The sequence below is a fragment of the Staurois parvus genome, unplaced genomic scaffold (genome assembly GCF_062004578.1).
Source record: "Staurois parvus isolate SC_StPar_1 unplaced genomic scaffold, SC_StPar_1.0 ptg000186l, whole genome shotgun sequence".
NCBI classification, from domain to species: Eukaryota; Metazoa; Chordata; class Amphibia; order Anura; family Ranidae; genus Staurois; species Staurois parvus.
The window spans coordinates 9,117,597-9,140,229 of record NW_028317982.1 but is presented as its reverse complement, the minus strand read 5'-3'; the positions used below and the strand labels follow the sequence as shown (position 1 = coordinate 9,140,229).

Genomic DNA, 22,633 nt, shown 5'->3' with positions numbered 1-22,633 from the left:
CCTGCAAACTGAGGGAATCCCTTGAGGACATCCATGTCACCAAAACTGGTGTTCCAATTGGAAGATTTCCCCTCTTACTTTTCTGAGGAAAACCGAAAATCTGGGATTTTCTTTACTTTCACTTTCAATGGTAATAGTAAACAGGACAAATAGAAAGGGTGGATCTCCCTGATGGGCACACAGAAAGCAATGAAAACAGACAGGGGTTCTAATCCCTTTTCACTCTATCCAAATCAAAAAAAGTTTTGCCTTTAGTTATATATTAATGGTAGGGGGTGTCTGTAATTCTCACCCACCTTCTGTCCAAGAGTGACAACGCTACTCTTCCAAAGATACACTACAGTGAGTGAGCGTTTTCACCCTGAGACAGAAGGCGTGTTACAGTGCCTTGAAAAAGTATTGGAGGGGGGAGCAGGAGAACGATCCTAAACATACAGCCAGAGCTACAATGAGATGGTTTAGATAAAAGCATATCCATGGGTTAGAATGACCCAGTCAAAGTCCAGATCTAAAGCCAATTGAGAATCTGTGGCAAGACTTGAAAATTGCTTTTCATCCAATCTGACAGGGCTTGAGCTATTTTGCAAAGAATCGCCAAACATTTCACTCTGTAGATGTGAAAACCTGGTAGAGACATCCACAAAAAGACTTGCAGCTGTAGTTTCAGCGAAAGGTGGTTCTACAAAGTATTGACTCAGGGGGGCTGAATACAAATGTATGCCACACTTTGCACATATTTATTTGTAAAAAATTTTGAAAACCATTTATAATTTTCCTTACACTTCACAATTATGTGCCACTTTGTGTTGGTGTATCTCATAAAATACATTTACATTTTTGGTTGTAACATGACAAAATGTGGAAAATTTCAAGGGGTATGAATACTTTTTCAAGGCACTGTAAGATGAGACATCCACAGAGTCTCTATGAATCTGACAGTCTCTGATGTGACACTTCAGTCTCTTAGTGTGAATTGGGTGGTCTCTTCCTCTCATACCAAGACTCCACTTGCAGGGGTGTCCTGATACATGGGGCTTAAGTCTGGTTCTGCAGAATGGTTGGTCCCTGTCTGTTCAATGGATCATTCCATGAGTCTTTTGTTTGACCTGGACTCCCTTAGACATCAATTAGGTGTTACTTATGGGAACATTTTGGAACTCTTCCAATGCAAGGACTAGGTACCTTGCCTTAATACAGGAAAACAATGAGAATGTTGCTTTTACCTGCACAGACTTCTTTAGGCTCCATGCACACTGGGCTTAAAAAAAAGAAATGCCAGTTCCCTTGGCAGAGAAAAACACTGATATAGAGTGTTTTCGTACACAGTTTAGGTGAGTTTAGCGGGTTTTTCTCTGTCAGAATGCGCCAATCAAAAATGCACGTCAGAAGGGTTTTTTCCCTGCCTCTAAATTTTGAGCTTAAAATATGCCTCTAATCCAGCCTTTATCAACCAGGGTGCCTTAAGTTTTCTTCAGGGGTGCCTTGGCAAAATGTCTAAAAAATTGCCCAAAACTTGTATACAAGCCAGCAGGTGGAACAAGCCTGCCTTTTAGTTACCCAAAGCCACAGGTTTTCACTGTGCACCATTATGACCTTCTAGCTTCTAGCGTCCTAACAATCAATTACATCATTGGTTGATAAGGAGGATGTCGGTTGCCTGCACAGCATCCTTGTATGACCCTCCCCTGCCCCTCTCCCTCAGTGCTGGGGTCACATTATGGTCTCATTAGCTCAGGGATGGAGCAAAACTGAGGGAGAAGAGAAACATTGGAATACTAGTCAGTAAAATTGTGCAACAGTGTGTTTGCTTTGGAAGAATAAATCATCTCTATCATTAGGTGTCCTACATGCGTGGACGTTGTTGCATTGTATAAAACTATTAGAATAGTTTTTTACATTTTAGAATGGGGTACCTCAACACTGTCCATAATTATACAGGGTGCCTTGGGACTGGCCAAAATTATATAGGGTGCCTTGACATTGTCCATAATTTTAGAGGGTGCCTTGACTGAAAAAGGTTGAGAAACACTGCTCCAATCATCCTAATGTGCATGGACATAGGATAACACTTAGCTGCTTCTACAGGCAAAACACAAAAGTCCTGTAGAAGCAGTGATTTATCTGTATGTGCCTCGTCTCTTGCTTGGCACCACCTGGCAAACCTTACATTCCCTGAATAGTAAAGAAATAACGCTTGCTGAAATCTTGCTGTAGGTGCTCCCTGTTAGGGATAGAGTACATCCAGAGACCTCCAGGTGACCTTTTCACCCAGGATAAGGTTCCCCTTCCATAGCTGATCTGCAGCCTTTTGAGGACGATTCAGTTACATACTGTAAGCCAGGCCTAAAAATGTTCACTCGCTTGCTCGCATTTGGCGAGTGTAAATAAGGTGTTGGGGGGGGGGGAATGTGTCCCCAAGGGCCGCCTTGCTGAGCAGGCTTGGGACTCAGGGCTAGCTCTGTCACTCGCACTGGGAGCCATCAGACTGTTCAATACGCTGAGCAAAGTGAAAACAAATGTAGGGAGAGTCTGTGCTGTGCTCTCTGCCTCCCCCTAGAGTGCGGTATCCGGCTCTGTGAGGAAAGGTAATGTACTGCAACTTTTTATAGGGCTGTATACATGTGTTTGTATATGTGTTTCTGTGTGTGTGTGCACACATGTCTGTATGTGTGTGTGTACATGTGTCTATATGTGTGTGTATGTACATGTGTCTGTATGTGTGTGTGTGTGTGTACATGTGTCTGTATGCATGTGTATGTAAATGTTGCTGTATGTGTGTATGTACATGTGTCTGTGTGTACATGTGTCTGTTTGTGTATGTACATGTGTCTGTGTGTACGTACGTGTCTGTATGTACATGTGTCCATATGCATGTGTATGTACATGTGTCTGTGTGTATGTACATATGTCTGTGTGTACATGTGTCTGTATGTGTGAGTGTATCTACATGTGTCTGTATGTACATGTGTCTATGTGCATGTGTATGTACATGTGTCTGTGTGTACATGTGTATGTACATGTGTCTGTATGTGTGAGTGTATGTACATGTTTCTGTGTGTACATGTGTATGTACATGTGTCTGTATGTGTGGGTGTATGTACATGTGTATGTACATGTGTCTGTGTGTACATGTGTCAGTGTACATGTGTCTGTGTACAGGTGTCTGTGTGTGTGTACTGGTGTCTGTATGTGTGTGTATGTACATGTGTCTATTTGTGTGTGTATGTACAGTCAGGTCCATAAATATTGGGACATCGACACAATTCTAACATTTTTGGCTCTATACACCACCATAATGGATTTGAAATGAAACAAACAAGATGTGCTTTAACTGCAGACTGTCAGCTTTAATTTGAGGGTATTTACATCCAAATCAGGTGAACGGTGTAGGAATTACAACAGTTTGCATATGTGCCTCCCACTTGTTAAGGGACCAAAAGTAATGGGACAATTGGCTTCTCAGCTGTTCCATGGCCAGGTGTGTGTTATTCCCTCATTATTCCAATTACAAAGAGCAGATAAAAGGTCCAGAGTTCATTTCAAGTGTGCTATTTGCATTTGGAATCTGTTGCTGTCAACTCTCAAGATGAGATCCAAAGAGCTGTCACTATCAGTGAAGCAAGCCATCATTAGGTTGAAAAAAACAAACAAACCCATCAGAGAGATAGCAAAAACATTAGGCGTGGCCAAAACAACTGTTTGGAACATTCTTAAAAAGAAGGAACGCACCGGTGAGCTCAGCAACACCAAAAGACCACGGAAAACAACTGTGGTGGATGACCGAAGAATTCTTTCCCTGGTGAAGAAAACACCCTTCACAACAGTTGGTCAGATCAAGAACACTCTCCAGGAGGTAGGTGTATATGTGTCAAAGTCAACAATCAAGAGAAGACTTCACCAGAGTGAATACAGAGGGTTCACTACAAGATGTAAACCATTGGTGAGCCTCAAAAACAGGAAGGCCAGATTAGAGTCTGCCAAACAACATCTAAAAAAGCCTTCACAGTTCTGGAACAACATCCTATGGACAGATGAGACCAAGATCAACTTGTACCAGAGTGATGGGAAGAGAAGAGTATGGAGAAGGAAAGGAACTGCTCATGGTCCTAAGCATACCACCTCATCAGTGAAGCATGGTGGTGGTAGTGTCATGGCGTGGGCATGTATGGCTGCCAATGGAACTGGTTCTCTTGTATTTATTGCTGATGTGACTGCTGACAAAAGCAGCAGGATGAATTCTGAAGTGTTTCGGGAAATATTATCTGCTCATATTCAGCCAAATGCTTCAGAACTCATTAGACGCCGCTTCACAGTGCAGATGGACAATGACCCAAAGCATACTGCAAAAGCAACCAAAGGGTTTTTTAAGGGAAAGAAGTGGAATGTTATGCAATGGCCAAGTCAATCACCTGACCTGAATCCAATTGAGCATGCATTTCACTTGCTGAAGACAGAAACAATTGAGTACTGTCCGTGATACTTTTTTTATTTGCACTAACATACAATTTTGAGGACAAGCTTTCGGGGTATGTCCCCTTCTTCAAGGTCTAAGCAGTACTATTAAAAATCACAAAGTTTAAGCAGAATGTTAGAATGGATTGAGAGAAAAAAAAAAAAAAAAGGGCTACAGATAAGATACATCAAAAGTGAGGGGGGGAGGGGGGATACTACACTCACACAGAGGGGGTCAAGTTTTAGCTAATAGATAGTCATAAAGCTGTCGGATAGTGGTTGAGGAATCCCATGTCCAAATTAAGACCGTTATCTTTAGTGTCAAATAGAATTATCATTCTTAGTTCAAATGTTTTTCTTTCCTGGATGGATTTAAATTTTCCTTTCAGAACTAAAATATTGAGGTCTTCCATATTGTGGCCTGGTTGTGAGAAATGGTGTCCTACAGGTGTGCAGAGGTCATCTTCTTTATGTTCCTTGATGGTATGTCTGTGTAAATTCATCCGTGTTTGCAACCTCTGTCCTGTTTCACCAACATAAGATCCTTTGCTGCATTTTCTGCACTGGATAAGGTATACAACATTACTGGAGGTGCAGCTGTATGATCCGGAGATATTGAAGATCCCTTTTGAGTGTCTGACACTTTTTGATGGATTGATTTGGTTGCACAGCTTGCAGCGTTTCTTATTGCAGGGTTTGCTTCCATTATTTGTGGCATCATAATCAGAAGGAAGTTTCCTACTGATTAGTTTATTTCTGAGGTTGGGGGGTTGTCTGAAAGCCAGTATTGGGGGTTGCTGGAATATTTCTTTCAGAGTTCCATCCTCTGTTATGATGGGTTGTAAATCTTTGATTATTTTTCTTATCCCTTCTAGTGCTGGGTTGTATGTAGTTACTAGAGGTACACGGTTGTTTGTTTTTTTCTCTTGCTGAAGACAAAACTGAAGGGAAAATGCCCCAAGAACAAGCAGGAACTGAAGACAGTTGCAGTAGTGGCCTGGCAGAGCATCACCAGGGATGAAACCCAGCATCTGGTGATGTCTATGCGTTCCAGATTTCAGGCTGTAATTGACTGCAAAGGATTTGCAACCAAGTATTAAAAAGTGAAAGTTTGATTTATGATTATTATTCTGTCCCATTACTTTTGGTCCCTTAACAAGTAGGAGGCACATATGCAAACTGTTGTAATTCCTACACCGTTCACCTGATTTGGATGTAAATACCCTCAAATTAAAGCTGACAGTCTGCAGTTAAAGCACATCTTGTTCGTTTCATTTCAAATCCATTGTGGTGGTGTATAGAGCCAAAAATGTTAGCATTGTGTCGATGTCCCAATATTTATGGACCTGACTGTATATGTGTCTATGTACATGTGCATATGTTTGTATGTGTACATGTATCTGTATGGGTATGTGTATGCATACGTGTGGTTTGGACAGGTTCAGGATTATGTGGTTATTATCGGTGGTAGAGTATGGGGCATTTGAGGTACTGCTGGGTTGGATAGTAGGTAGGATATGCTTGTAGAGTTATGGTTTTGTGAGTGAAAGATTTTGGGGGGTTATGGTTGTATGCGGTACATGGTCTAAGTATGATGGAGTGTTTAGGGGGACTCTGGGGACCCTGATTTAATGTGGGGAACATTTAACAGTGTAATTTCATGAGAACATTTATGAGGGCGTGTCTAAGAGTGGAATTAGGGGCGGGGCATGGTAGGGGTAGGGTGGGGCAACTGGAGTCAAGTAACCCTTAAGGCCTGGCGAGGTCAGGACTTGAAATTTTGAGCCTTGCTGTACGCCATAACAAGGTTTGTAAAACTTAGATACTGTATGGCTTTCTTTTTTGCATTTAGATAGAAAACTTATTACAGGCGCTAACTTTTTCAAGGATCTTCAAGTAAAATCGATCATTATAGAAAAAAAAAATAGAACTATTTTGATTTGTTTCTGCTTCGATTGCCTATGACTGAGTGCACCCAGTTCCTTCACCTCTTCCTTGACTGCTATTCCTCAACAACCCCTGCAGCAATAGCAACATCCTTACAGCACTGGAACAGGAGACATCTCAGATGTCCAAGACGATTGCAACTCAGCCTTTCCCGCAGACAGCTTGACACACAATGTCTCCATTACCGTCAATGTCATTTGGAACTGGCTGTCAGAAAAAAAATGCATATGCTTCTTTTTTTTGGTTGCTAAATAAAAAAACATTTGGTAGTCTCTCCTACTTTTTAAAATGCAAAAAGAGACAGAAAACGCTTGACAAAGCATGTCGACACACATTGGTAATACACAACACAGTTGTAAAATATGCATGTATAGTTGCTGAGTAAGCCTAAAGAGATTTATAAAGAGAATATGCTGTACAGCCTCTAACACCACTACAAACTATGTGTGCGCACCCCTGCATATCATTCTACATTAAGCTGGCCATACAAATAAAAATTTCTCTTGTTCATCTCAACAAGCTGAACGAGAGAAAAATTTATAGATTCCCCCACCCACGTGAAACAATGTGAATGGTCAAATTTCCCATTGTCAGTTGTGTGAGTCTACTCACACATGCTGAATGTTTATGTGGTCACTGTTTGCGGAATAACACTACACTATGAGCACCTTCTTTTTTGCCTCTTTATTGAGCTAACGATTACCAGGACCCCAGTAGGATTACGGTTACAGAGCAGTCTCATATCCAGAGGAGGGAGTCTCTTCCCATGCTGTCTGTCTGGTCCATCTAAAGGGGGCTTCCTGCAGATTCTTGGTCAATGTACCGTTCAACACATTGCGTTTTAACTATGCGCATCTGGTGAGTGCGCGTTTTTATCAATCTCGCGCACGGATAAAAGTCACATGGAATAATCTGACACCACCAGTGCAATAGGACCCATTTGCAACACTATATTCTGACTGGTGTTTGTCAGACCTTCACCATCTTATGAACACTTTTTGCTTTAAGACTGTCACAGCTGCACTTATTTTATTGCACCAATCATAGTGCTTCATTCACTTATATTTGTTATCACTTATATTTATTACTGATTTTCACTTATAATTATTATTATACAGTATTTATATAGCGCCAAAGGGTATGCTCAGCGCTGTACAGTAGCAAGGGGGACATAACATGAGAGAAGACAGTAACAATACACTACACGAGGGGTTCGAGGGCCCTGCTCTTTCGAGCTTACAATCTAGGAGGGAGGGGAAGGTGGCAGAGGAGGAGATGGCTGTGGGGGATGGAGTGGTGAGTGGAGTGGAGGAGGTTAGTTGTTATATAAGGTCGGGTGTTAGGTGAGGTTGGGGTAGGCTTCCTAGAAGAGGAGGGTTTTCAGGGTGCGCCTGAAGGTGAGGAGGGTAGGTGACAGTCTGATGTATTGGGGTAGGGAGTTCCAGAGGATGGGGGAAGTCCTGGAGAAGTCCTGCAATTGGGCGTGGGAGGAGGAGACCAGGGAGCTAGAGAGCAGGAGGTCCTGTGAGGAGCGGAGGGCAGGGGTAGGGTGGTATCTGGGTATCAGGTCAGTTATGTAGTTCAGGGCGGCATTGTGAATGGCTTTGTAGGTCAGGGTTAGCAGCTTGAACTTGATGCGTTGGGCAATCGGGAGCCAATGAAGGGATTGGCAGAGGGGGGAGGCAGATGTGGAGCGCTTGGTGAGGTGGATGAGTCTGGCCGCTAATGATAATGAATAATTATTATGTATTTTTTTAGTCCTGAACTGTATAATTTTTTTTTTTAGCGCGGCAATGTTTTTTGTCTGCATTACATATAAGATCTAGGGTTCCTTTTTAGTGCATTTGCAGCTGATCTTATCAGATCCCTGAGCGCTCGCTGTCCCTTTGTTCAGTCGTTGTATTACCCACACACCAGCACCTGATTCCTGATTGGTTGCAGTTATTGTTTGGCTGACTTTTTACTGCCTGGCTCCTTTGATTTCTCAGTTGAAGTTTGTCGAGCTGTGTGGTTTTGGCAGGGCCACCCATGGCTGGAATTTGGGCCATAGAAATACAGAGTGATGGCAGAAAAAAAAGGTTAGTGGTCCATTGAGCTGTGTGTGGCCATCTCTAGATAAAGTATGGCACTGCTGATAAACCAAAAAGAGCCAAAAGAAATCTAGCAGGACCTTATTCTTATTACAGGCGGTAAAAACACAAATGAAGAAAAAGAGTATGAAGGACATTTATTCCTGAACAATGAAAAGCCACTCACATGATAGAAATATAAAAGAAGCTCATCAGTGAAATAAAGTTGAGGGATGATGTTCATTTGTGTTTTTACCCAGAGCCTGCTACAGCTTCAAGAGCTTGCCCTAGTGCTAAGTGGACTTACAACATTGAAATCAATCATGGTATCTGACACTTATGGTTTTGGGATTTCTTTGCGCTGATTTTATATTTGTTTTTTTTTGCTTTATTACAGGTGGTAGAATAAGCCCAAATGATATGGGAGATTTTCAGCTCCTAAATCACATCATGAATATTGATAGCAATGAATTGTAAAGCATCACAGTCAGTTTCTAAAAACTGCACCTATTCACATCTTTGCTCATCTCTAGACATCTGTGATTGGCCACAGTCATCCTCAACTGATCACGACTCTTGCTCAGAATTTGTACCAGAGCCTGTGGCTTGCAGTTACGCCTCTGCCTATGTCTCCCCATCCATCACTTTGTTACTGCATTATTTTTATGCCAGGAAAGGAGAATCTGAACCTCAGCCTTAATATTATATGTGCTAGGTTGGACATTTTCCTGCGTCTGGCTCAGGACTGGCTCTGTCTGCGAGGAGAAATGCATACTGAAAAGAATTCCCGGCATCTCCCTGTCAGCTTTTAGTCCAATAAGAAAGACAGTCACTCAGCAGCACATGCTGCAGCCTCCCTAGTCTGGCTCCTTTCTGAAGGATCAGGACATCTGCAGTTACAAGAAAGGCGTGCAGGGGCCTGGACTGCCTCTCCTGTGCTGCCACTGCCTTACCCTACACAAAAACTGCACAGGGTGGACAGCACTGCACCCACTTGCTGAATCTCCTTCACCCAGCAGTATGGCCACAGGGAAAAATCATCAGCATGGCAAGTATAATGGATCAAAAGCAAGCCCTGTATTAACTCCAGAATACACTGAGGAACTGCACGTTAAGATGTGCAAGAAGATTGCTCAGCTAACTAAGGTAGGAAACAGCCTGACTTGAGCAGTGTGATTGATATCAAATAGAAGCTGCTGGCTTTGTAATACATCATTACAGGGATATTTATGGAAACCAGGTTACATTGCATTTGCACCACTGGGGCTAGCTCATGCTTTAGTAATACACCATCGCTTCATATTATTATAATTGCTATTATTTATATATCACCGGTAGGGCTTTTAAGAACAGTGTTCAGTTACTGCCAGTCATTTGTCACCAAAAGAACTAACAATCTAATGTCTCTACCACAATCATCAACAAACATTTGTATTCATTTACCCTAGCATCTGAGCTGTATGGTTTTTGACTACTCTGCATCTAGAGATCTCTCGAAAAGGATTGTACTTAAGGAAATGACAAGTCATGAGATTTTTTTCAATTATTTTATGTATTTATTTATAGGAAGGATACATCACTTGTTTGTAAGTCAAAAGATGTTCTCTTATTTACTTATTTTATTTTACGTTTTTATTTTACTTATAGGAAATCACTTATTTTAGATTTTATTATATTTATTTAAATTCCATGTATTTATTGTATATATAAGTCACTTATTTAAGTCGCTTATTTAGTCACAGAGCAATGACATAGGGCAATGACATAGGGCAATGTCATTTATACAGATTGCACAAAACAGGTTTTTTTTTTGCTTACGCGTTGTTTAAATAATTATGGTTTATATGAATTCCTAATTAACTCTAAAGAAATTTGTGAAATATTATGTATGTATGTCTTTGATTTTTTTTTTTTGTAATTTTATTATCCTAAAATATTGAGTATGAATTCTGATGAGTTACTACATATTACTGCACTTTGCATTGTGCTCTTTCCAAAAGCCAGTGTGTGTTGCATATATATTAAGCTTGTCCCGTACTGTGATATGTTAGATGGCTTCTAGCTGGAGCAAGTCATTCATATGTTAGTGTTTACTAGCAGAGGTCCCGTGTGAATGTTTAATACTTGGAACATTATTTTTTTTTCAGAAAATACATTGTGATACAAGTGTAACACAAAAAATAACATTAGCACTGGTGGGTGGATTTTAAATAATTTAGAATGGTGCAGAGGCATTGCAGTAGAATTATCAGGTAAAATAAAAGATGTGTAAAATAGGATATTTTCTTCTACAAAATAAAACTGAATAGGTAGAAATGAGAGAAAAATATTATGCATGCTTTTCCCAGAAAACTACATGGGAAGTAAGGATTACTGCATGTGTGGTAGTAAAGGTTAGACCGGCTTGCACATTGGTGTGATAAATATTTACATCAGACACTAACAACCTGTCAGATAGCAGCTAGGGATGCATGCTGAGACTTGTAGTTCCCCAACAATTGTTCTGCTGCAGTATGTGTAGTCTTGATTTACACAAGCTAATTCCTTATATATGAGAATCATTTAATTCTTCAAATCCTATAGTAATAAATAATTTTATTGAGTAGCAGAGTCATGCAACAATGGCAAAAACATGAAAGAATATAAAGATAGGGAAACATAACTTTTATCACAAATCTGGCTTTCTGCATGGCTCTGCATCCGATCCTGAACACTGACCAGTAGTTCTCAAAGAAGAGGGTGCCACAGAACAGAATCTTGTGACAAGAAGCTGCAGTCCCACCCTACAATGTAAAAAAGCTTTAGATTGCAAAGTATATAGGTACTGAGCAGACTGACTTTAGCAGAACTGCAGTATTTCCTGAATAATCTTAGATGTTCATTAAAGGCTTGATAACCTTGCAGTTTGGAGTGTTAAAAATTATGCAGTTGAGGAAAATTTTTAGCTCTACCAACCACCCTCCATTAAGTCGCAAATGTGGCGGAGGGGGTGTTCATACTTCGCGGTCATGATGCTTTGTTTCGTGCCCGCAGTAACAATTATCGTCCTTTAGGTGGTAGCTCTGCCGAACATGATCTATTCAAGCGAATGGAGATAGCTGCGCGCAATATATGCTGTTAAGGCGCATTTGTGCAGCATTTAAAGGGTTAAAAGATGCAGTGAAAAGGCCTGATATCGCCTCCTTGTGCTGGTTAAATGCATCTGAAAAATGCTCTGAATGCGGATGGCTTTTTAGAGGCGCGACAGTTTAGACGCAGTTCTACTCTTAGCCTAACTGCACACACAACTATTGTTTGAAGTCATTTCATTGTACAAAGCCTATTGTACTGATCTCGACAAGAAAAAACACTCCCCCTCCCTATTTTTTATTTTGTTTTTAAAAAATCCATTAAAATGATTGTAAAAGAATAGACGTTAATTGTCTACAGTTGTTTCCTATTAATCGGTAATTTGGGCACAGAACATTGCTGTCCTTTGCCCTACATTATTAATTAAACCAGTAAATGAAAACAGAAATTATGAGGAGAGGAGAATTTTTTGTATATTTTTATTTTTAGGTCCCTGCCCTACTGATTCATGACCGTGCTCTTCATCTACACCTTGGGTATTCATGAAGGGGCTGGCCCAAGTACTAGACCTGCTGTGTTTTCTTGGCGCCCCCAAGGTGGGATACTCAGACAACTTCCTGTTAAGGAAACAGTCAGCATATGTCTCTTTCAATCAATGTGGCATTGACCATCTAGACATTACAATGATTCGCAAATATCCCGAACCTTAATAAATTGTGTCTGGAACCAACTTGATAGACATACAGATTCTGGGTCAATTCCTAGACACAGCTCAGGCTTCCATGTTTCATGAGAAACTTCAGACTCTCCAGTCTCAAACTTCCATACATCATTTATCAGGGAGGAACCACATGTCTTGCTAAGGACCTCCTGGCCTCCAGGTTCAAAAGCAAACTGGACAGGTTTGTCTCAAGGTACAGGGATTCTCTAGCAGAAGCACTGAATGTTCTGGTGGCTGAGATTAATCAGTACACCCTGATCCTTTTTTTTTTTCCCCTGAAATGCCACAGGATCAAGTTGGAGGGCATTGTGGTCATCCTCATTGCTCCGAACTTGCTAAGCCAGACGTGGTACACCGATGTACAAAGAATCTCGTAGATGCTCTGTGGGCTTTATCAAATCATTAGGATCTCCTGTCCCAAGGTCCTATATATCATCTTGCTTTATTATCATGGCAGTTGAAGCCCTGATTCTGAAGGACAAGAGGATCCCTTACTCTGCAAGTCCTATTATTTAAAAGCTAAGACGATTGTGATTTAAAGTCTCGCAAGGTCTATCATTGGACATTGGAAGGCATACTTTACTTGGTGTGAATCTTTGGGCTTCCACCCCTGGGGTTTCTCTGTGGGATGAGAATTTTCTTCTTCCTGTTCTTGTCTTGATTCTGCACCAGTGTTTGCCTCTCAGCACTATCAAGGTTCTGGTATCTGCCTTTTCTATTATGTTTCTACTCTGTTTCAGAGACCGTTGGCCTCCCACTCTTTAATTAAGAGCTTTGTAAATGGGTCTCCATGTAGGCACCCATGTCCATCTGTTTATTTCTCTGACTCTGTGGGATCTGAATCTGGCTCTCACTTCAGAAACTGCTGCTTGACAATCCTCTCTCTACTGAAAGCCACAAGGTTGTGTTTCTTGCAGCTTGTGTCTTCTGGTGCTGCATAGGGACAAGGTGGTGTTGAGGCCCAGGACTTCCCGATTGCCTAAGGTAGTTTTTTCATTTTCCCTCAACCAGGACATTGTTTATCCATCCCTCTGACCAGCTCCAGTTCACCAAAATGAAATTTTCCTGCTTGTCTGGATGTGGTTGAGACTGTGAAAGTCCATGCTTCTTTCAGGCAGACCAATTCCCATTTTGTAATTCCAGATGGACCCCATAAGGGGCATCGGCCTCTCCTTCCACCATCTTTAGGTGACTCAGGCAGACCATCATCCAAGCCTATGGTTTCATCTGCCTCATCTGTTGGCAACTTTGGGCATAAGGTTCTTCACATGGCTGACTGAGCTGCAATCAGTCCCCAGTTCTCTATTGTTTTCTGGAGCCTTTTAAAGTTTGTTTACTGTGCTGTCCACCCCTCAGTTAGACTGCTTTTGAACATCCTGAAAGTAAGACCTCCTGTGTCCCTCAATGGGCAAAAATTAAATAAATTCCCTCACTTCCTGCCCCATAGCCACAACAGGAAGTAGGAGGAAATCCCTCCCAAATGAGGGAAATCCATGGTGGACACCAGAATTAGTGTCTCAATTGGAAGAATTCTCTTCTATTCCGGTTTTGTTGCCACCCCAAAATTTGGGTTTTGTCTTTCACTTTCAGTGATAACAGTACACAGGACAAATAGAGAGGGTGGATCTTTCTAACGGGAGCACAGACAGGAATGAATCCAGACAAGTGTTCTAATCCCTTTCCAATCTATCCACAATTAAAACAAAGGTTTTGCCTCCAGTTATACTTTAATGTCTTCCAGTATATTGTGCAGGTTATCTCTTGCTTATATATTCCAAAGCTGACCATACATTAGTAGATTTTCAAACAAACAATCACACAAATATGTGTACAAACATTAATACGAGAAATTCTCAATACATTCAATGACTTGACAAATGCCGTTTGAAAGAACGTTAAAATCTTGTTTCTTCATACACTGTTAGAAGTTTGTGCAAATTAAATTTTCCATCCTACTCATCACTACGGCTGGAAACATCAGCTTGACTCCATTAATGATTAGAAAAATGTTCTTAAAACTAAAAAAATTCTAATTAAATTCTACCAGTGTATGTACAGATTTATTCTGCACCCATGCACAGTTTGTTTAGTGTACATATTGTATGTGTCTACAAGGCAAGAATGTTAACTTTGCATCTTCTTGTGCTGCATTCAGCCCTCTGACTCATTTTTGCAGGCTCAGCCACTTTTAGGATTTAATTTAAATGAGTCCCTAGCTGTCCTCCAGTTGATAAGGGTTACACTTCAGAACATACTTTTTGCAGCTAAATACTTCAGAAAATGCCCTTGACTGTGATAAAATGTAAATTGTAGTTGTAACTATAATGTTAATTACCAAAGTGCTATAATTTTTTTTCTGGGATTAATTAGGTATGACCCTCAGTGAACATAATCCTTCCCCTTGAAAATATATACTGCTCAATTCTGCCCTCTGTTTCATTTTAGGTTGACCTTCCTGCTGTAGTCACAACATTGAAGTAACATCCCTTAGTACACAAGGTACCTCAAAATGTAACATGTTTTGCCAATGCAGAACAAAGAAACAGGTACTTTTTAAAATGAAACTAAACTCTCTCAATCATCATTAACTATTTTTAATCCGTATGCTGCTAGCATTAGTAAATACACTGCTCCAAAAAATTAAAGGAACACTTTGTAAAAACATCAGATCTCAATAGTGAAAAATATGATGCTGGATATCTATACTGATATGCACTGGTTAATGTGTTAGGAATGTAATGATGCCCCATCGTTTGATGGAAATGAAAATTATCAACCTACAGAGGACTGAATTCAAGGACACCCAAAAAATCAAAGTGAAAAAATGATGCAGCAGGCGATTTAATTTTGCTGCAATTTCATTGCAGTAACTCAAAATGGCACTCAGTAGTTCGTATGGCCCTTGCGTGCATATATCCATGCCTGACAATGTCGGGGCATGCTCCTAATGAGATGATGGATGGTGTCCTGGAGGATTTTCTCCCAGATCTGGACCAGGGCACCACTGAGCTCCTGGACAGTCCGAGGTGCAAGCTGGCATCTGAGCCATTCACTGGTATCAATTCCTTCATTCTCCAGGAACTGCCTGCATACTCTCACTACATGAGGCCGGATATTGTCATGGAGGAACCTAGGACCCACTGCACCAGTGTAGGACCTGACAATAGGTCCAAGGATTGCATTCCAATACCTAATGGCAATAAGGGTGCCATTGTCTAGACTGTAGAGGTCAGTGTGTCCTTCCATGGATATGCCTCTCCAGACCATCACTGACTCACCACCAAAACGGTCATGCTGAACGATGTTACAGGCAACATAACGTTCTTCATGCCTTCTCCAGACCGTTTCATGTCTGTGACATGTGCTTAGGGTGAACCTGCTCTCATCTGTGAAAAGCACAGGGTGCCAGTGGTGGACCTGCCAATTCTGGTGTTCAATGGCAAATGCCAATATAACTCTGTGGTGCTGGACAGTGAGCACAGGGCCCACTAGAGTATGTCGGGCCCTCAGGCCACCCTCATATAGTCTGTTTCTGATTGTTTGGTCAGAGACATTCACACCAGTGGCCTGCTGGAGGTTGTTTTGTAGAGCTCTGGCAGTGCTCATTCTGCTCCTCCTTGCACAAAGGAGCAGATACCGGTCCTGCTGATGGGTTAAGAATCTTCTATGGCCCTGTTCAGCTCTCCTATTGTAACTGCCTGTCACCTGGAATCTCCTCCATGCTCTTGAGACTGTGTTGGAAGGCACAGCAAACCTTCTGGCAATGACACGTATTGATGTGCCATCCTGGAGGAGTTGGACTGCCTGTGCAACCTCTGTAGAGTCCAGGTATCGCCTCATGCTACCAGTAGTGACACTGACCCTAGCCAAATGCAAAACTATTGAAAAACAGTCAGAAAAGATGAGTAGGATAAAAAATGTCATCGGCCTTCATCTGTAAAACCATTCTTGTTTGGGGGTTGTCTCATTGTTGCCCATCTAGTGCACCTGTTGTTAATTTCATTAGCACAAAACTGGAAACTCTGCTTATCTTCCTCCTCCCACCCTCCACTACCACATTTGGCACCTTTTGAGGGGGGGGGGAGTGGGTACCTGGATTAGAAAGGTACCCGCTCCCACTTCTGGCTCAGTTTGCCGTGGCGAACTGAGCTGGTAGTTCAGCCTCCCTCCTTTCCCCCACAGCCCTCTATGATATATCACAAGTCCTAGAAGACCGCAGACCATTCACAAAGTGCAGCGCGTGCGCAGTAGGAAACTGGCTGTAAAGCCACAAGGCTTCACTGCCGGTTTCCCTTAGTAAAGATGGCAGCAACAGCGCCGGACAGCCAATTGAAGAATTGGCTCAGGGTGAGGACACTGCTGGATCCCTGGATAGGTAAGTGCCCTAATATTAAAAGTCAGCAGCTACAGTTGTAGCTGTCGACTTACTTTTTGAGGGGGGGGGGGCAAAACTCCTCTTTAATAGTGCCTATAAGAACTAAAAATACAAAGATTAACCACTCTTGATCACAAATAAAACCACATTAATATGCATGTTTATATATTAAAGTACCTATAAGAACTGGAACCAGGTATAGCAGCTTGTATTAGGGAAGATGGCCGCCACTGCTTCTATCCTGGAAGCGGCACGCAGTACCCAGGCTGGATGTGACGTAACTAGATGTGTTTCATCCTGATTAATGGAATAACAACTTGATAAAAACGGTTCCTTAGCAAGGAACATATATTCCACATTAATAATTATGCTGCCAAAATTAGTATGTGCTATAAATTGCCTCCAGCATTGCTCCTGTTTCTTCTTACTGGTGCTGCCATTTTGCTGAAGCCCAGCGTCCCCAAGCAGCAGTAAATGTTTAGGCTGTCAGCAGATTGGCCTCTAAGAATTCTGCACAGTGCTTAAAAATAGAGAGCAACTGAGTATGTGCAGAGCAGGGTGAAGCAGTGTATTACTGGATTTTAAACCGTATAGACACTTTAATGTTTTACATAGCTATACCTGCAAAAGGGGCCAGCCTGAAGTGATCTAGTTAGACTTTCTGAATAAAGTTCCATTTTAAAATAGAACTGCAGTCCAAGGATTTCTTATGTTGTGTTTTTTCTAGTTTTGATTATAATAAAGAAGTTAGAACCTTTGTCCAATTTTTACATAGGTCTCTGACTCTTCTCTTCACTAGATAATCCAAATACTGGACAGAAAGTAAGAGGTCTTCCCTTACTTAGTGCAAATCCCACCTTTGAGAGTTATCACCAGATCCTCTTGATTGGCACATTTGTTCCAGTGACAAACCCAGTTTTTATAGATTTCTTTAGACTACCTGTCCTGGTGTCAATGGCCTCCAGGACAATTCGATAGGATGGCTCACTCCGAGGATACCGATAAAACCTGGCAAAGGTTGACCCTTACCAACAAAAAAGTTTTGGCCAGAGTTCTACCTTATAATGTCTTTCTAAAAGATATTGTTCCATACACATTTAGCTGACTAGAATGTTTTATTTGGATACTATCAGGTAGAGAAAGACTCCTCACTCCTATCACTGTAATTAGATTCTCTGCAGCAATCCAGGCTGGTTGTAATTCAGAGATAGTATATAGTCACCCCTGTGATCTTCACTTTCCAGCCAAGTTTATGATGTCTCTCTGCATGATATTTCTAGAGCATTGTGATGGAAGAATAGTAACTGTCATTGTATTGAACTTGATTGCATAAGTGTTGTTTTGACAGATCTATAAATGTATCACTGAAGCATGAGTTGTACAGCATGACACACAGCTGAAAAATGAGTAATTATCCCATTAATTCTCGCTAGTGGACACTGCTCCTTAAAGGAATTTTCATAAAAAGTAGAGATCCAATAATTCTTTCGATTTTTCAGCAGGGAGATGAAGGAGCTCCTAACTTTGCGTCTCAAACCCATGCCAATTGATTGAAATTATTAACTGAAATTTGCTTTTGGACGTGTAAAAAACAGAGAAAGTGGTTCTACAAAAGGTCAAGGTATTAGCTATATTATATATGTATAGACACTGCCCTAAGCAGGAGTGTCCCTTTTCTAAATCTAATGTTGATGGGCAGTAGACAACCAAGGTCTGAACTGATCATTCTACTTTCTGCAGTTTTCACCTAAGTCCAGGTTATTGTTTGCTGTTGGGGAGTGTCCCTGCCAGTAGTGTAGGAAGATCCAATAGCCTGGGTTATAAATATTTAGATCTCTCTGGACAACCACTAGAAGTGTTTACCAAGGGTGTTGGTGGGAAAATGTATAAATATTTGGGCACATCTTCGGGAAGCTCTTGGATCCAAGGCTTTGCTTGGGGAGGACCTGTGTGTAACTGTTCTCTGACCTCTCAGGACTACTGGGCATATAAAATGCTTGAAGAAGGAAGGCTTGAAAGCTCACACTGTCTGGCCTAAGGATTTACCAGGGTGTAGTGAGGCTGGAACCTGGATAGGATCACTAGGGAGGAACCTAGTCTACTGAAAGAGTTTCTGGAGAAGCTGTGTACAAGATTGGGAAGTCTAGTAGCTCATTCAGAGAGTTAGTATTTTTTATTTCTTTATTTTAGGTACTTATATAGCTCCATCAATTTATGCAGTGCTTTACATACATATATTGTACATTCACATCAGTCCCTAACCCTCAAGGGGCATACAATCTAAGGTCCCTAACTCACATTCATTCATACACATACTAAGGCCAATTTAGACAGGATCCAATTAACCTACCAGCATGTCTTTGGAGTGTGGGAGGAAACTGGAATACCCTGAGGAAACCCACGCAGGCACAGGGAGAATATGCAAACTCCAGGCAGGTGGTGCCGTGGTTGGGATTCAAACTGACGACACTAGTACTGCCAGGCGGAAGTGCTAACTACTTAGCCACTGTGCTGCTACTGTTTTACAATCAGAAGAATACAGAGTGCAAGTCATTAACTTTGTTAATCTTTTGAAAGTGAGTGACACCCAATTTTCAAATCCCACAAAAAATCAAGAATCCAACTTTGAAGTGAAATGTGAGACCGGAGGTCCCTAACTGTCTCAAGGGGGTGATGGGGAGCTACATATTGTACCATGACACAGGATGTAGGATAAAATGGTCATGTGAGGATAGAAATAAGGGAGCTGCCATTGCACTTTTCTTTTTTTTCAACAGGCCTCAAGACTCTCTAAGACCCCGGTCCTGGCTAAGGAATCACTGACCTGGAAAAGCAAGCAGACAGTTAAAGTGATTGTAAACCCCCATATATACCCAGTGAAATGACTGGCCTCAGGTGATACACAGAGATGAAACAAATCCTCCTACATACGTTGTACCTGTCTGTCTATCTGTAGTCTTGTCTTTTCTGCAGCCGTTCAAAGTGCTGAATTTAAAAAGCTTGTCTGAATGTCACAAATAAAAGGGGGTGGAAAGCTGAAGTTGCACTCTGCTGAGCTCACTGAGGAGAGCTCTGACAGCTGATTGGACGGAAGAGACAACACCCCCTTGACACAGTTCACAGGAACATAACTGAGGCTGTCAATCTGCTGAAGCTCCCTCCCCTGTCCCCATTTTTCTCTTGGTGTCAAGAAAACTTGTCAGGAGTGATTCATGCTGATAGCAGAATAATAAAGTAGCAGACAGAAATGACACTTAGCACTCTTGAGTGAGACAAGTACACACTATAGAGGGATACAAATTGTTCATTTTTCCTCAGTTTTACCACCAGTTTAAGTCTGAGAAGCTGTCTTGCCCCTGTTAGATGTTGAATATTCAGTGATGTGTCCTGGCTATCTCTAGATATTAGATGGGGGAATGGTTATATGGTTTGGGAATAGAAAGGTTCACTTCAAGGAGAGATACAATGGCCCGATAATTGAAAGCAACATTTGTAATCAAGCTACTTTTGGGCAGCAGATAGGTCAGGTCTGTCCATACTGTAAACAAAAGATTGTTTACAAGGCATGAAGGAAACCCTTCCTGAATGAAATGTGGATGCCGTCATTGCTTTCTTCTCATTTTACATATGTTATCTGTTTGGCTGCCATGCTGACCCTCTGTAACAAGTAAGCAGTTCAGTATTGTTCTTTACCAGTACAGAATACATGTTTCAGGTCAGTAACTCAAAGTACTGAAGTCAAAGTGTCAACACAACAGCCAGGTAACTAACATTTTTAGAAAAGGTGGCAATGACAAAAGTTTACTTTAAGTAGCGTATCACCACAGTCATGAATGGGTTGCATTTACATTCCCTAATATATACTGTAGACGAACACAAGACAGTGTTTATGAGTTTACTTAAAAAAAAAAAAAAAAAAATGTATAGAACAGCAAGCATATCAAAGCATGCAGGTAACATCAAAGCATACTTTCGGGTAAAAACTAGATTGTAAGCTCCAAGGAGCAGGGCCCTCCTAACCCTCTTGTATTGAACTGTATTGTTGCTGTATTGTCTCCCGTCATATTGTAAAGCGCTGAGCAAACTGTTGGCACTATAGAAATTCTGTATAATAATAATAATAATAATAATAATAATAAAACAACTTAAAAGGGGTCTATTTATAAAACATTTGTTGCATGAATGTCAGAATCATTCATGCAAGCTGAATGAAATGTCACCATAATTTTTCTGCAATTAATACATTTATCATTATTAATACATTTATCATATTTATCAGCTGAATGAAATGTCACCATAATTTTTCTGCAATTAATACATTTATCATTATTAATACATTTATCATATTTATCAGCTGAATGAAATGTCACCATAATTTTTCTGCAATTAATACATTTATCATTAGATGCACCTAGTGACCAGAATGTGAACAATTTTCTTAAATACCTTAAAAGCAGAGCTCTACCACAAAGGGGAAGTTCCGGCTTAAGGCTTTGTCCCCCCTGCTCAACGTTAAGGATTGGCACCTTTGGAGATCGGGAAGGGGGGGGGGGGTCGGTACCTGAATTTGACAGGCACCCGCTCCCACTTCCGCAAGTAGAAGTTGTCCTCATCCCTCCCTTCCCGTAGTTCTCGGGGACACGTGACAGGTTCCAGAAGACTACGGTACCGTTGACAAAGCGCAGTTCAGTGGGCACCAGGTTGTGAAGCCACAAGCGGTCACAGCCAGGTGCCTCCAATGAAGATGCTAGCGTTGGGGACACAGGAAGGCCAGTGAACCCGGCCAGTGTGAGGATATGGCGGGACCGAGGGACAGGTGAGTATCTGCTTTTTAAAAGTCAGTTGTATTTTTTTTTTTTATTTTGACAGGAGCTCCGCTTTAATCAGAAAGCGATACATAATTTTAGCCACTAAATAGAGCTAATTATACAGAAATTCTTACAAAAATTACGGTAACATTTCATTCATCTTGTCCAAACGCTTCTGGTATTTGTGCAACAGATGTTTTATAAATTGAGCCCCAACTGTGTACTTACTGAAAAGATGCTGTTTTTTCTATTTAAACAATTGGTAGGGGAGGTTTTTACTGCTAGCATTGAGCATCTCCCCTTTCCCCTTACCAGAACCCTAGCTTCACTGCGGTTTACACTTGTTTGGTATAATGAAGTCCAACACAGAGGTAGACAACTTTGGTTGTATAACTTGTGATACCATGTCATTTGCAGTTGCTTGAGATTAAGGCCAATTAAAATGAACACTATAAGAAGCAGGGGATTCATTTGCTTGGTTTAGAAAACCTCCTTAAAGCTGAACTCCAACTTTAAAGCATTTTTACTTACTCGATCCTGCGCTCCAGATGGCTCCTGTACCCTCATAGATCAGTCTGTGTAGCCTCTGCTCCCTTATGCTCTGGTGGTCAGATGCCCACTGACGTCTTCAAGACCGATACCGAGCTCACAGTTCTGCACTGGACATGAGGATGCTGAAGAACAGTCCAATGCCGGAGCATCCTCCACTAGATGACTGGGGGTAAGTAAAACTGCTTTTCCTGTCCCCTAGACATAAAGGCTGGGTGGACCCGCCAGCAGATCCATTTGCTGAGCAGCGGATGTCTCCACTGATCCCTGCTGAGCAAGTGGATGACAGGTCTGTGTCCGCTCCACTGCTGCAGAGCAGACACAGACACAGCCTATTTTTTTCCTATGGGGCGGTCGGATGGAAACAGACCAACTGTCATCTGATCTGATCTGCCAGATGGATTGGGAATGGATCCACATTTGACTGTTTTTGGCATAAAGGATCGGCTCAGATGCCAGCGGCCACTTGTCCGCTGACACCCGCCGGTCCATGAGGTCTATGGATTGTCCAATCGGGTCTGCCTGAAAAACTGACAGGTGGACCCGACAGGACCGTAAGTGTGAAAGGGGCCTAAATGAGCATATGACCCTTGCAATGTGAATTTTTACTTTTGCTGGAGTTGGGCTTTGAAGTAAACCTATA

General features: G+C 41.5%; 2 protein-coding genes across 5 annotated transcripts in view; one reads left to right on the top strand and one right to left on the bottom strand.

Moving 5' to 3' along the window:
* Positions 1-22,633, bottom strand: part of NCAPG (non-SMC condensin I complex subunit G) — a 254,082-nt gene that overhangs the window by 95,833 nt on the left and 135,616 nt on the right. The window lies entirely within an intron of this gene.
* Positions 9,068-22,633, top strand: part of FAM184B (family with sequence similarity 184 member B) — a 163,706-nt gene continuing 150,140 nt past the window's right edge. The window contains exon 1 of the mRNA XM_089677462.1: positions 9,068-9,614. Coding sequence (XP_089533588.1) covers positions 9,489-9,614 — 126 coding nt within the window. The 5' untranslated portion in view covers positions 9,068-9,488. The remainder of the gene's footprint in view (positions 9,615-22,633) is intronic.